This window comes from Panthera onca, chromosome A1 (genome assembly GCF_046562875.1).
Source record: "Panthera onca isolate mPanOnc1 chromosome A1, mPanOnc1 haplotype 2, whole genome shotgun sequence".
Taxonomy (NCBI): domain Eukaryota; kingdom Metazoa; phylum Chordata; class Mammalia; order Carnivora; family Felidae; genus Panthera; species Panthera onca.
This window is the reverse complement of record NC_138339.1, coordinates 225,598,708-225,613,891: the sequence shown is the minus strand read 5'-3', so window position 1 is coordinate 225,613,891 and position 15,184 is coordinate 225,598,708. Positions and strand designations below refer to the sequence as shown.

Below are 15,184 nucleotides of genomic sequence, written 5' to 3'. Positions count from 1 at the left end.
CTATGTAGCAAACAAAATTTATCAGATCCTTATGTATTAACATGGACAGAATTTTAAAAAAGCATGTGTGCAACATGATATTTTTATATGAATTTTTAGATACAATATCTGTAGAAAGGTATTTAAAAATAAATTGGAATGATGTATACCAAATCCATGATAGTACTGTCCTATAAAGAGGAAGCAAAGGGAGAGAGACAGGGAGAGAAACAAAAGGGTCCTCGACTCTATAGATTGTTTTCATTAAAATACTGAAATCAAAAAGTGACAAAAACTAAAGAGTTACAAATACTAGAATATATTGGTTGTCAGATTATCCTCTGTGAGTTTTATTCTATTCAAAATTAAAACCACAAATAACCTAACATATTCAAATATAGGGAAAAAGAATTGAATATTAATAATCCAATGCAATGGAAAATAACGTAGCTTTCAAAAATATACAGGAAGAAAATATAACATAAGAAAATCATTGGTTTAATTGTCCATGACTACTACAGGATACAAAATTATCCACAAAACAAGGTTGAAATTCTAAAATATATATTTTAGAAATGCTTTCCTTATATTCTGGTTTCTTTTCGAATAAATCTTTTACCTTTTACTAAAAAAAAAGTATGTCCTTATTTTTTTCCTTTTTTGGGGTTCATTTATTTACTGGGTTGTAATTTTTATTTTTTTAATGTTTATTTTTGAGAGAGAGAGAGACAAAGCACAAATGGGGGAGGGGCAGAGAGACACACACACACACACACACACACAGAATCCAAAGCAGGCTCAAGGCTCCAAGCTGTCAGCACAGAGCCAAACGCCGGCCTGAGCACAAGAACCATGAGATGATGTCCTGAGCTGAAGGTGGACGCTTAACCGACTGAGCCACCCAGGCGCCCCGGGCTGTAATTTTTAATCAATATACATGCATGCAAAACTTTTAAAAAAGAGGCCAACAGTAGATATGTTTGACTTAATACTTATCTTTGTCTTTTATTTTCTGAATAATATTAAATGAATGCATACTACTTTAAAATGAATGGTATTCATTGAAAATGATCTTGTATGGCACATAGAGCTAATTGTATAACTGATACACATTCTCCCCTTCTTCCTACTACCATGCTCAGTAAAACACTAAATTTCTCAGTCTTCCTTCAAGATACAGGAGGCCACATGATGCAATTCTAACCAATGAGATGTAAGGGGAGATGTTGGATGCAGCACGTTGGAAAATACTTTGAAAGAAAACAGGCTTGACTGGCCTTCACCTTTGCCCTTTTCCCTTCATCTACTTCTTTCTTTGAAAGAGAAGGTAAAGCAGGTGAGAAAGTGAAGCAGCCATCTTGTGACCATGCTGGACAAAAACCACTCATTAAAGGACCGAGTGGAGAGTCAAGAGTCTGGAGGAGCCATTATACCAACCCCAACTGCATCCCTCTAACACTTCCTGTTACATGAGAAAACAAAACCAAACACCTTACTGGTTTAAGCCTTTCTTTTACACGCAACCAAATGTAACCCTTTACTGAAATATCTTGCTAAAATTAAATTCTAACAAATTATACTGCTGAAAGGCACTTTAAAGATTACCTAATCTATATAGTACCTGCGGGTGAGAAAAATAATCTTCAAAAAGGTTGAGGGCTTGACCATTCTGTATCAGAACAAGGACCAGAACTTCATTCTCACTTAAGTGAATACTTTTTCTAGAATACTAAAATCAAGTCCACTTTTATGACCCAGTTTGTAAATTACTTACTTAATATTTTATATATTTTTTTCTAAATGATAACATTTTTTTAAATGACATATATACTGGTCATAAATTAGTATTCACCCCTGTTTTGCCCATACACAAACTTGCAATTTGAAGTTAGTCAAAATTGGTATTCAAACTGACATCAATGACAATGACAATGACAAACTGACACAAACTGACAGTTTCTTATGTATGTCTGTATAGGTTACTCCTAAAGACTAAACAATCTACAACAAAGATTAAGAATCAGTAAATTTATAAAAAGTGTTTCATTTCATATTCTATCCCTGCCCAAAAAACAATTTAAACCCTTTTCTCCAATTATCAACCTAATAGGAAACCAAAAATGTCTGCATTTCATAGAGTATATATCTGAATTTCATAAATAGTGTTTTTATATAAAGAATAAGACTTAATATATTCTCTTTTAACCTTGAATAAAAGATTTTGTCATTGGATATCAGATTCTTGGATCCCGATGCTTTTTGCTCAGTAGTTGGCTACTTCTATCACCAGCTCCTTGGCTAGATTCCTAATCTGCTGCTGTTCAGACAAACTCCTCCCAGATTCCATGTGTAAGAAAACCTAAATACTCATGCATGCAGGGTATCTGCCCCCAAAATAGAGAGAACCAGCTCCTCAAGAGCTGCACTTTCATTATCTTTCCTTTCTGCCCTACTCTTGGTTCTTCTAAAATGTCTTCAGTCCTTTACTGAAAAGAAATAAAATTATCTGTCTCCAGAGCTAAACCTCTTAGAAGACCATATTTTTTTCAACATTAACACAAACTCATCAAAGGGAAGAAATGTATTTTTTGTCAACATGAGTATGTTATGGAGTCTGAGGCACCAGTTAGAAAGCCAATCAAATGCTTCTTGGGTTGCTCTAGAGTACTGCACCATGGCACAGCAGCTCCTGTGGCCACTCTCCATAAGGCTGGAGATACCCAATTTCTTAAGCTAGTACTGAGGATAAGTTATTAAGAAACAGGGAGCCAGAATATTTTATATTCTATATTCTATAGGTAGAATTAAAATTCTATCTACAGTTAAGAAAGACAAGGCTTAAAATAGCCCTTGCAGCAATTTCTAAATACCACAAGATGGGGATATGACTCTATGGTAGGGGGAAAAAATGTTATGTTCCTGACTTTCCAAGCCATAGTAATAAAGCTATTTCTGGGTTGAAAATAACGGAGGTGTACAAATTAGATTATTTCTTTCCTGAATCATTATTTTAAAAAATACAAGATTTTTCTGTATTTTTCACTAAAGGTCTGGTTATTCAAAAAGCAATCTCCATAAATGCTCTGGTCCCCAGGACCTCTGTGAATATAGCAGTCAGTTTAGTGCTCTATGTACCACTATTAAAAAACATGTTACTTCTGGTAAGTGATATAGAACGGCTGTTGGCATAGTATGGTGTAGTCAAATGGGCATAAGTTTTTTTTAGAGGAAGAGAATTGACCTCCACATTTCCAGACTGTGTGATTTTGATCAAATCACTTAGTCATTTTTTTTGTTTTTGTTTTGAGAGATAGAAGAAAGGGCGGCGGGAGAGGGGCAGAGGGAGAGGGGCAGAGGGAGAGGGGCAGAGGAGGAGGAGGTGGAGGAGGAGGGGAGAGAGAGAGAGACAGAGAGAGAGAGAGAGAGAGAGAGAGAGAGAGAGAATCTTACGCTGGCTCCACACTTAGCATGGAGCCTGATGCAGGGCTGGATCCCATGACCCTGGGATCATGGCCTGAGCTGAAATCAAGAGTTGGACACTCAAATGACTAAGCCACCCAGGTGCCCCTCACTTAGTCATTTTAAGCTTAGTGTCACAGGTATTAAAAGGAATAATATTAAATTTTATCTCATGGAGTTATAATCCTGCCAATTTAAGTGAGTATTATATTTTCATTTTCATATTAGGTACCCTTGATTTTTAATAATATTTCCATGTTTTTCTGAATATTCCTTAAGTAAAAATGCAGCATGAGTTATAAAGAAAAGGCTATTTCCAAGCATGCTCTAGACCCAGCAAAAGTCATGCATCAGATCTTCTCTACATTTTAAAGGATAAACATTTAAATCAATGAAAAACAAATAAATGTTCTTTGTAAAATATAAAACATATGAATTTAAGTAATTTATCAGGAGGAAAGGATGTCATTAGGGCCGCCCAAAGAAAAAATAGGTAGATAAGCTCAATGAGGTTTCTTTCATGTTATAGGGTAATTTTGTGGGTTCTCTGTTGGATTATATATATATATATATATATATATATATATATATATATATAGTGTGTGTGTGTGTGTTAATGTGAATATATATGTGTGTATATCTATACATGTGTATATGTATATTCCAGACGAAGTGGAATGCAAATGTTTTTACGTAGGTAAAGATTTGTATTTCTGTGTTTAATAGGCTCTTTTAGGTTACAGAATAAACACACTTGTGTTGCCACCCAGCCTGATTATTGAAATTCTTTTTCTTCCATTTTGGTTGTACCTGCAACCCTGCCCAGCTTTATAAGGTGGACATTAAGTTGAAGATTTTGCTACAGAACTCCTTACTTCCTAGGAACCGTTCCAATGAACAAAATACTTTATTTGTCACTTGATACAGTCTTTAAATGTTTGGGAGGATCTATTTTTTAAAAAAGTACATAATTTCTTTCCTTCAATTATTCTTCTTATTTAACCAGCTTTTACTCACCACTGGCATTTTTTCATAGACACGGATAAAAGACAATCTATCTACAACAAAGCAAATATGAACAATTAATATTCTATCACTTTTAAATCAACTTAAAAACATATATATAGTTGCTTCTGTACCTGAAGGATTTCCACAAATTTTTTTCATTTTCTCTTCTAGAGAAACAATTTGCTTTTCTAATTGATCATTCAGTTCAAGTTGTGTCTCATAACGAACTTTCCATTCACCACCTGAGTGAAAAAGAGGGGAAAATCAAGATCACTTTGCCACCTCTCATTTATTCATTACACCACCATTAATTGGCTCAATCTTACTGTACTTGACTTTGGTAGCAATATAGACGAACTAGAGTGGCTAATTTTTTTTTAATGTTTTAATTTATTTTTGAGAGAGAAAGACAGAGCATGAGCAGGAGAGGGGCAGAGAGAGGGGAGACACAGAATCTGAAGCAGGCTCCAGGCTCTGAGCTGTCAGCACACAGCTGGATGCGGGGCTTGAACTCACAAACCATGAGATCATGACCTGAGCTGAAGTCAGACACTTAACCAAATGAGCCACCCAGGTGCCCCTGATTAAATTACTTAAAAAAAATATTTTACATCCTTCTTATAAACCTGAACTGCAATTCATAGATATTATAATCTACCAACACATCTAAGTCAATATAACAACTTAATTCTAATATAATATAAAGACAGGTAATATTTTTTTTAAGATTTGGGGGTTTTCATTTTGTTTATTTTTTATTTTTTTAACTGTTTCTTTAATTTTGAGAAAGAGAGCGCGCGAGCAAGGAAGGGGCAGAGAGAGAGGGAGACACAGAATCTGAAGCAGGCTCCAGGCTCTGAGCTGTAAGCTCAGCTTGAGCAGAGCTTGAGCTTGTGAACCACAAGATCATGATCTGAGCCAAAGTCGGACACTTAACCAACTGAGCCACCCAGGTGCCCCTAGAGTGAACTAATTTTTAAGTATGCATTTCTCTGTTATGTAGGATCTTTCAGATTGCAGACAGTAGATTCACAGTCGGATTACCACCCAGCCAGACTTCACTAGGACTAATGTGATTCCTGGTCTTCTCACTCCCTAACCCCTTTGTCCTTTAGTTCCTCATGTATCTTTATACAGAATTCTATTAGAGGGACTATCAGGAAAATGTTTCTTTCATAGGAACTTGAAATATCCATACATAACAGCATAAATAATACTGACCCTCCATCCAATGTCATGTTCATTTTCTTTCCTTTGCAAACAAAGTCTGAAGACTGTTTGCTATGTATAAAGTGCACAATGCCTTACATGTATTAAGTAACTATTCCTCATTTTAAAAAACTTAGTTACCTATTATACAGATGAAGAAACCAAGGGTCAGAGATGTCAAACAACATTCTTAAGATGACAAAGCTAACAGATGAGGGAACTGGGTTTTATCTGACTTGAAAGTGTACCCTCTTTTTTGGAGAGAGAGCAAGCAAGCGGGGGAGGGGTAGAGGGAGAGAGAATCCTAAGCAGGCTCCACATCCAGGACAGATCCCGACGTGGAGCTTGATCTCATGACCATGAGATTATGACCTGGGCCAAAATCAAGAGTCAGACACTTAACCGACTGAGCCACTCAGGTACCCCAAAAGTGTATCTTGTTAATTGCTATGCAAATACATGTAGCTGCCTATTCAGGCATCTTCTCTTGTCTGTAAACAGGTTTCTTTCACCAAACCCCTTTGGCTATTAAGGCCAAAACATTTGTCTTATTGCTACAGGAGAGGAGGAGAATACAGCCTAGAATTTAAACATCTTTGGTCGGCTTCAGGGCCCAAAGCTAATTTTATTTTATCTTGAAAGTCACACTTTATATAGAGAAAAAAAAGATAGCTTGCTTCTAAACTTTAAATGCGCTTTACATTTATGAGGCGATTTCTGCTCCATAATAGTTGACAGAGGAGTCTAAGCAGAAAGAGTAGTAGCACATACTACTGGCCTCAACTTTCTCAATGCAGCCACACATGTCTCCCTTAGCCCCCTCATCTCTAGCAAATCACCCTCCCAAACTAAAGTTGAAAGTCATTAGTCCAAATGCATTAGGGAACAAGAAAAGAGAAGCCTGAAGAGAAGCCTGAAAGAGAAGAGAGACTGAACATTTATCCAAAAGATACCAGAGTCCAAATAGATGGAGTTATCTGTATAACCGACTAGCTGAAGTCTCCCTTTGTTGGGACCCCTTTTCCCACCATGGGAATGGGGACTTCAGAGCAAAATCAGAACAGTTACTGAAACATTAAGAACGTAAGTCATTCTGAATACATCTGACTATAGTTTATAAATGTTTGCCTCCACTTTAAAAATATTACTGATCTAGAGATCCTCAAATGCAAGTAAACCTAATAGTATACTATCATGTATTAATGTTAATAAGTGCAACGCCTTGGAGGTAATGATGTCAATGTTCACATCCCCCAGTGTGGTGAACTGACCTCAAACATACACACTCAAATGTGTAACTCCTTCAGTGTATACAGACGGCTCTGCATTGTAGGGGACAAAAGACAAAGAGTAAGCATACTGACTGTTGAATTAAAGGAGAAAATTGTAAAACAGTAGTGTTTATTAAAAAAGGAGAAAAAATAGTCTTGATGCTACTGTAGTAGGGTCACATTGGGACTTTCATGGGACCTTGACCCTGTTGCCTTAGTGGGCCTCTTCCTCCATTAAAAAAAAAATATTAAAAATTCTATTTTACTACTATGTTGGTATAAAGACAAACATAATCCAGACTGGATCATATTCATTTTTTTCTTCTGATTTTAAAATAAAATATCTCATTGGCCTCTAAAAGTAACATCAAGGGACCTTAATAATGTCCCGACTGTGCCTAATGGATAAGTCAGCCAGAGCAGATATGAAAGCAAGCTTGGCTAATTCTAGGTCAACTTCTTAATAGAGTACAAATTAATCTGTTCAGAGCAAAGAATACACTGTTCTTAAGCTGTCTAGACTATTGGGTAATCACTGGGACTGATGTCCAGAGTTAATTTGGAATAACCTTTGTTTGATATTTTTGCAATGAGTTCATATCTAAATCTAATCTATCCTGCCTGCATTAATTACTGCCACTTTGCCAAAGTTGACCTGAGAGTGTATTCATTGCTGTTTTGATCTTGCTATGAGGAAGAAGACACAGAAAACAGAAGAATCTATTTTAGAAAAATCTTAAGATGTATAAACTAACTGAGCCCAACTGATCAGTTTCTGTTGTTGAACTGACAGGAAAAGACAAGACAGATCTATCAAACAGTTAAATAAAACATTGATTTGTTCCAGGTAAATTATGTCCCTAACCCTGGGAAGACAATGTGTACATTATTAATAATTCATTAATTAACAATTAATCAATTAACATTCAAGTGCATAAAAATGAGGACTATATAACTTACCAAAACCTGCAGCCATCACTGATTTACATGGATAATACAAAAATGTGTTATAATTTCTGATTCCTTAACAAGTGGATGGAGGCCCACAAAACTGGAGATTAATAAAATTGTTTACTTTTCACAAAACAGCATTGGCTCCCACAAATCACATCAACTTCCTACTTATCAAGTATTTCCTTTTTTGAAAAAGGACCACACTGATTATTTCTTTCCCTACCACACTTTCTTCTGTGATAACCCAAAAGTACCCAAAATATTAAGGTTTACAATTTTTGCATAATTCTTTATCCATCTTTATTTATTTTAAAAAAAATTTTTAATGTTTATTCATTTTTGAGAGAGATAGAGAGAGACAGAGTGCGAGCGAGGGAGGGGTAGAGAGAGGGAGACACAGAATCTGATGTAGGCTCCAGGCTCTGATCTGTCAGCACAGAGCCCAATGTGGGGCTTGAACTCACAAACCAGTAGATCATGACCTAAGCCGAAGTCAGACGCTCAAGCCACTGAGCCACCCAGGCGCCCCATCCATCTTTAAAATGCAATAATGTTTAAAGTATGTTTTCAGGGGCGCCTGGGTGGCGCAGTCGGTTAAGCGTCCGACTTCAGCTCAGGTCACAATCTCGCGGTCCGTGAGTTCGAGGCCCGCGTCGGGCCCTGGGCTGATGGCTCAGAGCCTGGAGCCTGCTTCCGATTCTGTGTCTCCCTCTCTCTCTGCCCCTCCCCCGTTCACTCTCTGTCTCTCTCTGTCTCAAAAATAAATAAACGTTAAAAAAATAAATACTTAAATAAATAAAGTATGTTTTCAACAGGGAAGAAGAATGGCAGTAAAAAATAGCAAGTTTTTCAGGGTGTTTGAGTGGCTCAGTCGGTTGAGTGTCCAACTCTTGATTTCAGCTCAGGTCATGATCCTGGGGTCATGGGATCGAGCCCTGTGTCGGGCTCTGCACTGAGTCTGTAGCGTGTTTGAGATTCTCCCTCACTCCCTCTCTTCCTCTCTCTTTCACTCTGTCCTTCTCTCCCACTCTCTCTCTCTCTCAAAAATATTTTAGATTAAAAAAAAATACAATTTAAAAAAATAGCAAGTTTTTTTTAATAGTCTTGATACTAAGGGAAGTTAAGAGACATCTGAAACTAACCCAAATAAGAGATGTAGTGCTATCTTTGAGACAGCCACAATAAACTCGACATCAAAATAGACGCTTCCTGATCTTGAGCACAACAGCAGCCAATGTATCAAGGCCTACAATACACTTACTTTTTTTTTCCAACGTTTTTTATTTATTTTTGGGACAGAGAGAGACAGAGCATGAACGGGGGAGGGGCAGAGAGAGAGGGAGACACAGAATCAGAAACAGGCTCCAGGCTCCGAGCCATCAGCCCAGAGCCTGACGCGGGGCTCGAACTGACGGACCGCGAGATCGTGACCTGGCTGAAGTCGGACGCTTAACCGACTGCGCCACCCAGGCGCCCCGCCTACAATACACTTATAATACACCAGTATTTAAAATACAGACTGGGGCGCCTAGGTGGCTCAGTCAGTTGGGTGTCCAACTTTGGCTTAGGTCATGAGTTCAAGCCCCATGTCAGGCTGTGTGCTGAGAGCTCAGAGCCTGGAGACTGCTTTGGATTCTGTGTCTCCCTCTCTCTCTGTCCCACCCCCACTCCCTCTCTGTCTCTCTCCCCCCTGCCTCAAAAATAAACATTAAAAAAATAAAATACAGACGATGAGGGGCACCTGGGTGGCTCAGTCGGTTAAGCCTCTGTCTTCAGCTCAAGTCATGATCTCATGGTTCATAAGTTCAAGCCCCTCACTGAGCTCTCTGCTGTCAGCACAGAGCCTGCTTTGGATCCCCTGTCTCCCTCTCTTTCTGCCCCTCCCCTGCTTGCGCTCTCTCTCTCTCTCTCTCAATTAATTAATTAAAAATACAAAAATAAAATAAAATACAGACTATGAGGATAAAAATTTAGCAGAAACATTTGTGTCTCTTGGTGGAAAAATATCCTGAGTAATACTCCTTCAGTAACTCTAAAAACAAACAAAAAATAAGCACTGATTTGTAAAGGAAAAATAAAATTGCTTTGCAATCTCAAAGAGGGATCTTGTCTAGGATCAGTACAAGAAAAAGCAAAATCAAACCAAAAATGGAAACATTCTAGAAGTTTGATTCATGGTCAATTTTATGAATTGACATTGTAAGAGGAAGTTCATAAAGCAAGAGAAACCCTTGAGATAGGTGAAACCCTATCTTTTAGATGTGGATTTTTTGGGGGGGTGGGGGGGGGGTCTAAGAGAGATAGCAGTGTTAACAAAAACAAAGCCCACTAAGCAACAATGCCAAATAATACATTTTAAAGTGTTAAAAAAGAACACAGTTGAATTGGTTGAAACTTGACCCTACACAGACTTATTAAGTTCAGTCATATTTAATTGTATTGGTCATTGTATTTATAATGATAATAGTGATGAAGTTATGTTGACTTGAAAAGACTCTGTAAAATAAGAAAATGATAACAAGGAAAGGAAAAAGCCTAATATATGACACTGTACTGGGCACTAGGGATACAAAAATAAAATAGACACAGCCCCAGCAGTCAATTAGCAGTAGGACAAGTGGTGGTGAGGGGAAACATACAGCCAGAACATTTGAGACTATTGGTTAAGTGGATGCGATGGAACATACAAAAGGACATCCAATGTGGAAGGTGGCAGAAGCCGCTGAGAGGTAGGGAGGTCAAGATTGAAGAGGGTCAAGAAATGCTCTCGGGGGAAATGGCACCTGTTCCAAGCCAGAGGAGGTGAGAAAGGATATTCAAGCAGCAAGAACAGCATGAACAAAAATACCTATGTGTCAACAAAGGAGAGGATACAATGAGGCAAAGAGTAACTCCTATGGTGAAGCTGACTCCCCACCAAATTTTCAGATTTCATGAGGAAAAATATCCCCAAAGTAGGACTAGTGAGTTTGAGTCATGTCTCTACCACCCGCTAGCTTATTTATGTGATCTTGAGCAAGTTACCTATCCTGCACCTCAATTTCTCATATCTAAAATAAGGTCAGGGGTGCTTGGGTGGCTCAGTCAGCTAAACTTTGTCCGATTCTTGATTTCAGCTCGGGTCATGATCTCACAATTCGTGAGACTGAGCCGAGTCAGGTTCAGTGCTGACAGTAAGAAGCCTGCTTGGGATTTTCTCTCTCTTTCTCTGCCCCTCTCCTGCTCACGCACACACTCTCTTTCTCAAAATAAATAAATAAACTTTATAAAATAATGAAATAAAACAAGGACAATTCAAGTTCCTAAATTATAGGATATTGGGAGGATTCATTAAAATATACAAAATACTCAGAACAGTGCAGGGCACACACAAAATGCTTTAAGAGTTAGTTGATATTGTCATTATTTTATTCTTCTTCTTTTCCATCATCACCAGCAGCAGCAGCAGCAGCAGCAATTTACCACAAAACTGTTCTCCAAAAGGGTAGCACTACGTTGCTAACAGTAATTTATAAAGTAATTTATAAAGTTCCAATTTCACTTAAAAAAAAAACAAAACAAACAAACAAAAACTCTACTTCTTCAATAGGCAACAAATTGTATGTGTTTCAATTCAATTCAAATTTCTTTGAGGAAAAAACAAGTTGGATATTTTCCATACTCATGAATTCTCTCTGTTCTACTCATATTTATTACTGAGAACTTCATTTTTTTCTAATTGAATTGCAGAGGATATAAATGTAGTCAAAATATGGACCTTTTGTCTATCATCTTGGCTACTAATGTATTTCCCATTACATTAGTAGGGAATGCCGTTTAACTTCTTGTATGTTGTCTTTTTTTTAATCCAGCTCCTCCCCATGAGAAGATTTGCTCGTAATACAATTTGTTGGGCTTACATTTTACTAGTGGGCATGGTTATTCATTGCATGCATATCTGTGAGGGTGACCCGTTTTGCCTGTAACTGGATAGATGAGAAAATTCAGCTAGCCTTGCCACTTCACCTACTTGGTAAGTGTACTCCCAGTCCACCTGCCACAGAGCCAGTTATAGCCCAGATACAGTTATAGCCCAGATGTGAAAACGTAGGAAGCTACTTCAGAATTGGGACAAAGAAGTGTTCTCCAATCAAGCTTTAAAAGAGCCTTGGGTACTTAAGAAAAGTAGCATTTTATTTCCTATATAGTTACTAATTCTTTTTGTTCATGGCTTCCCCAATAGAAAACTATAAATGGGTTTAAGAACCAAAGTCCACCCCCATAAGCTTAATAAAACCCTACTGTTCTTTAGCATTCGGTTCAAGCACTGCCTCCTCTGGAAAGGCTGTCTTTATGCCTTCATCTAAATTGTGTTAGGTTTCCTTAACTGGGTTTCCTCCTCATGCAGAAGTTACATCCCTTCTCATATTCATATTTTAGTTTGATACTTTCTCCCAATAGTCAGTAAACCTTTTTAGAACAGGGAAAAGAAAGGTCTTCCATTCAATGTGTTGAAATATGGCAGGTCTCAATATTTGTGGAATGAATTAGTATCTTACATACATTTTAAGTTTTAAAGATATGTGGGTATGTGAGTGTGCAGATGTGTGTGTGTGCACAGCGCTCGTCCACCATTCCTTCAACACAAATAGCCAAAACCTAGATAAAGATTTTAAAGTTATGGCCAAATACAGAAGTTAAGATATGAGAGGTATTAAGTTAAATAGAAAATTTGTATTTTATTATCTACCAAAAACAATAATGTATTGATGTCATGTAACAAAAGTTTTGCTAACTAATGAACATTTTGAGGTTGTAAGTAGGTGAATAATTATGCAGTAACACGTTTGACATTGGAAATATTAGTTTTAGGGGTGCCTGGGTGGCTCAGTTGGTTAAACATCTGACTTCGGCTCAGGTCATGATCTCATGGTTCATGGGTTCGAGCCCTGCATTGGGCTCTGTGCTAACAGCTCAGAGCTTGGAGCCTGCTTCGGATTCTGTGTCTCCCTCTCTCTCTCTGCTCCTCCCCAACTCATGCTCTCTCTCACTCTCGCTCTCAAAAATAAACATAAAAAAATTGAAAAAAAGAAAATATTGGCTTTAAAGCCTAATAATTAATAAATTATTAATGCTGCCAAAAAGCAGTGCTGAGATCTTGGTACTACTATTTCCTGTATTTAATTTAATGCACTACCAGTATCTTGGCAAAATAAACAATAATTATACCAGAGTCACATATAAAAATATTTATTTACATACCTTTGTCATCAGTATTAAGTTTGGCTTCCAGTTCCTCTATCTTGTGTATTATTTCAAGCATTGATAGTTGCACTATATCCCTATTATTACAAATATCTTGTTAATTATGATCCAATTATAACATGAAAAGAATAACACATATCAATGCACAACTACTTTAGGAACAATTTATTATGAAATGTCTCTAATTGAAGGCATGGTTGACAATCAGAAATCAGGCAAATGGAGGCTTCTGATTACCAAGGTCGACAAGGACACTAATATGCACTAAGGCTCAGAGGCCTCCAAGTGACCATTAGAAACCCTTTACTCTTAACTTAAATATGATCCCAAGAAGTTGTTATCTGGCTTCTCAAAGACCAGCAAATGAACTGCAATTTATTGGAGAACGGAATAGCTAGGTAACAACTGATAATCTGAAACAAAGAGGAAAAAAGAAACACTAATAAAAAAAAAAAACCCCACACATATACACACACATACAAACAGCATTCCAGAGATGATGTATTTAGGACATTAGTAAATTAGCACATTAACTATTAAAATTTGATGACCAAGGGGCACCTGGGTGGGTCAGTCGGTTAAGCGTCCGACTTCGGCTCAGGTCATGATCTCGCGGTCTGTGAGTTCAAGCCCCGAGTCTGGCTCTGTGCTGACAGCTCAGAGCCTGGAGACTGTTTCAGATTCTGTGTCTCCCTCTCTCTCTGACCCTCCCCCGTTCATGCTATCTCTCTCTCTCTCTTTGTCAAAAATAAAATAACATAAAAATGTTTTTTTTTTTAATTTGATGACCGAATCATTTATGCACTATGTATTTTTGGTTGCCTATTATGTCAAAGCATTGTGCCAAATGCTTAAAATACTACAGTGAATAAGTGAACTGAACAATAGCAACAGCAGCGGCTTCCACTGAATGCTTATTATAAGCGGATGAGAAGCGCTTTACATTCTTTTCACTCAATCCTGCCAACAACCACATCAAGTGTAATAGTTCTTACACCTATCTTAGAGTTCGGAAAATTGAAGCTTAGTGGTTCATTAACTGGCCCAAGATCAGGTACTTACTAAGTGATAAGAGCTGGGATTTGAATTTATGCAGGATTCCTCTAAGTACTTGCTCTTATAGTCTACTGACTAAGGGAACATACAACCTGTCCCCAGAATGTTTATGGTTTAGTACCAGATCAAGAAATAACTAACTAAAATAGTGTGGCTGGAGCCACAATAGAGGAAAGCTCAGGAAGCTTTAGGGCACATAAGAGGGTCTAAATCTTGTGGGGCTGGCTGGTGGGACTGGGGTTATTAAAAAAAAAAAAAAAAACTTAAAGTGTTTCAAAGATTTAATATGAAGTATAATATTGAGTATTTTTAAGTATATAGGAGAGGCGTCATTTTTACAAAATGCCACCATTTTTTAAGTTCTTCTAAAGGGATGGGATGAAAGATAAGCATAACTAAACAAAACCTTTGGAATTTGAAACAGAAAAGCTGAATTTAGTGGAACATGAAAACCAGACACATAGGTTAGCATTACAGTATACGCACACAATACACTCCCATCTGATCTGATCCTAAAGACAGAAAATCCTATCTCAAAATCTGCCTATTTCTAATACCAAATGCTTAATCAAAGAAGCAAATGAATCTTTCCTATAAAACACTGATTTTAGATGTCGCCTGATCTCCCCGGGTATTAATCACACTGCTTGTGTCACATTGACCTCAGGGGCTTCAGCTTTGAAGGGCGGAGCACACACAGGTGCATTTCCTTGAGCTACGTGTACCTGAACCCTACACGTGCGCGAAAGTCCGCGCGCCGCCCTTCAACTCACTTCTGACGGATTTCTTCCAGTAACTCCTTTTCAAGGCGGTCGGTGCTCACGCCTTCGAAGTTGGCGCCTCTTCCTTCCTCCATAGTGTCAGTTCAGAAACGTCCCACGCCCTTCCCCTCTTACAGCTAACACCACAAGACCTGACACCCTCCCAGAAGCTGGGAACGTGAGGGCATTGTCTCGAGCTGTCACTAAGGTTTACTGACTCACAGTCGCCCGCTCTCGGCGCCT

At 37.9% G+C, this 15,184-nt stretch overlaps 1 protein-coding gene across 3 annotated transcripts in view; it reads right to left on the bottom strand.

Moving 5' to 3' along the window:
- Positions 1–15,184, bottom strand: part of CCDC169 (coiled-coil domain containing 169) — a 46,630-nt gene extending 31,446 nt beyond the window's left edge. Inside the window, exons 1-4 of one of the 3 annotated variants that reach the window (XM_060637351.3) lie at positions 14,954–15,184; positions 13,122–13,201; positions 4,578–4,688; positions 4,456–4,496 (exon numbers count right to left, since the gene is read on the bottom strand). In XM_060637351.3, the coding sequence (XP_060493334.3) occupies positions 4,456–4,496; positions 4,578–4,688; positions 13,122–13,201; positions 14,954–15,036 (315 nt within the window). In that variant the 5' untranslated portion in view covers positions 15,037–15,184. The remainder of the gene's footprint in view (positions 1–4,455; positions 4,497–4,577; positions 4,689–13,121; positions 13,202–14,953) is intronic. The other 2 variants (XM_060637353.3, XM_060637352.3) reach the window with 2 other exon arrangements.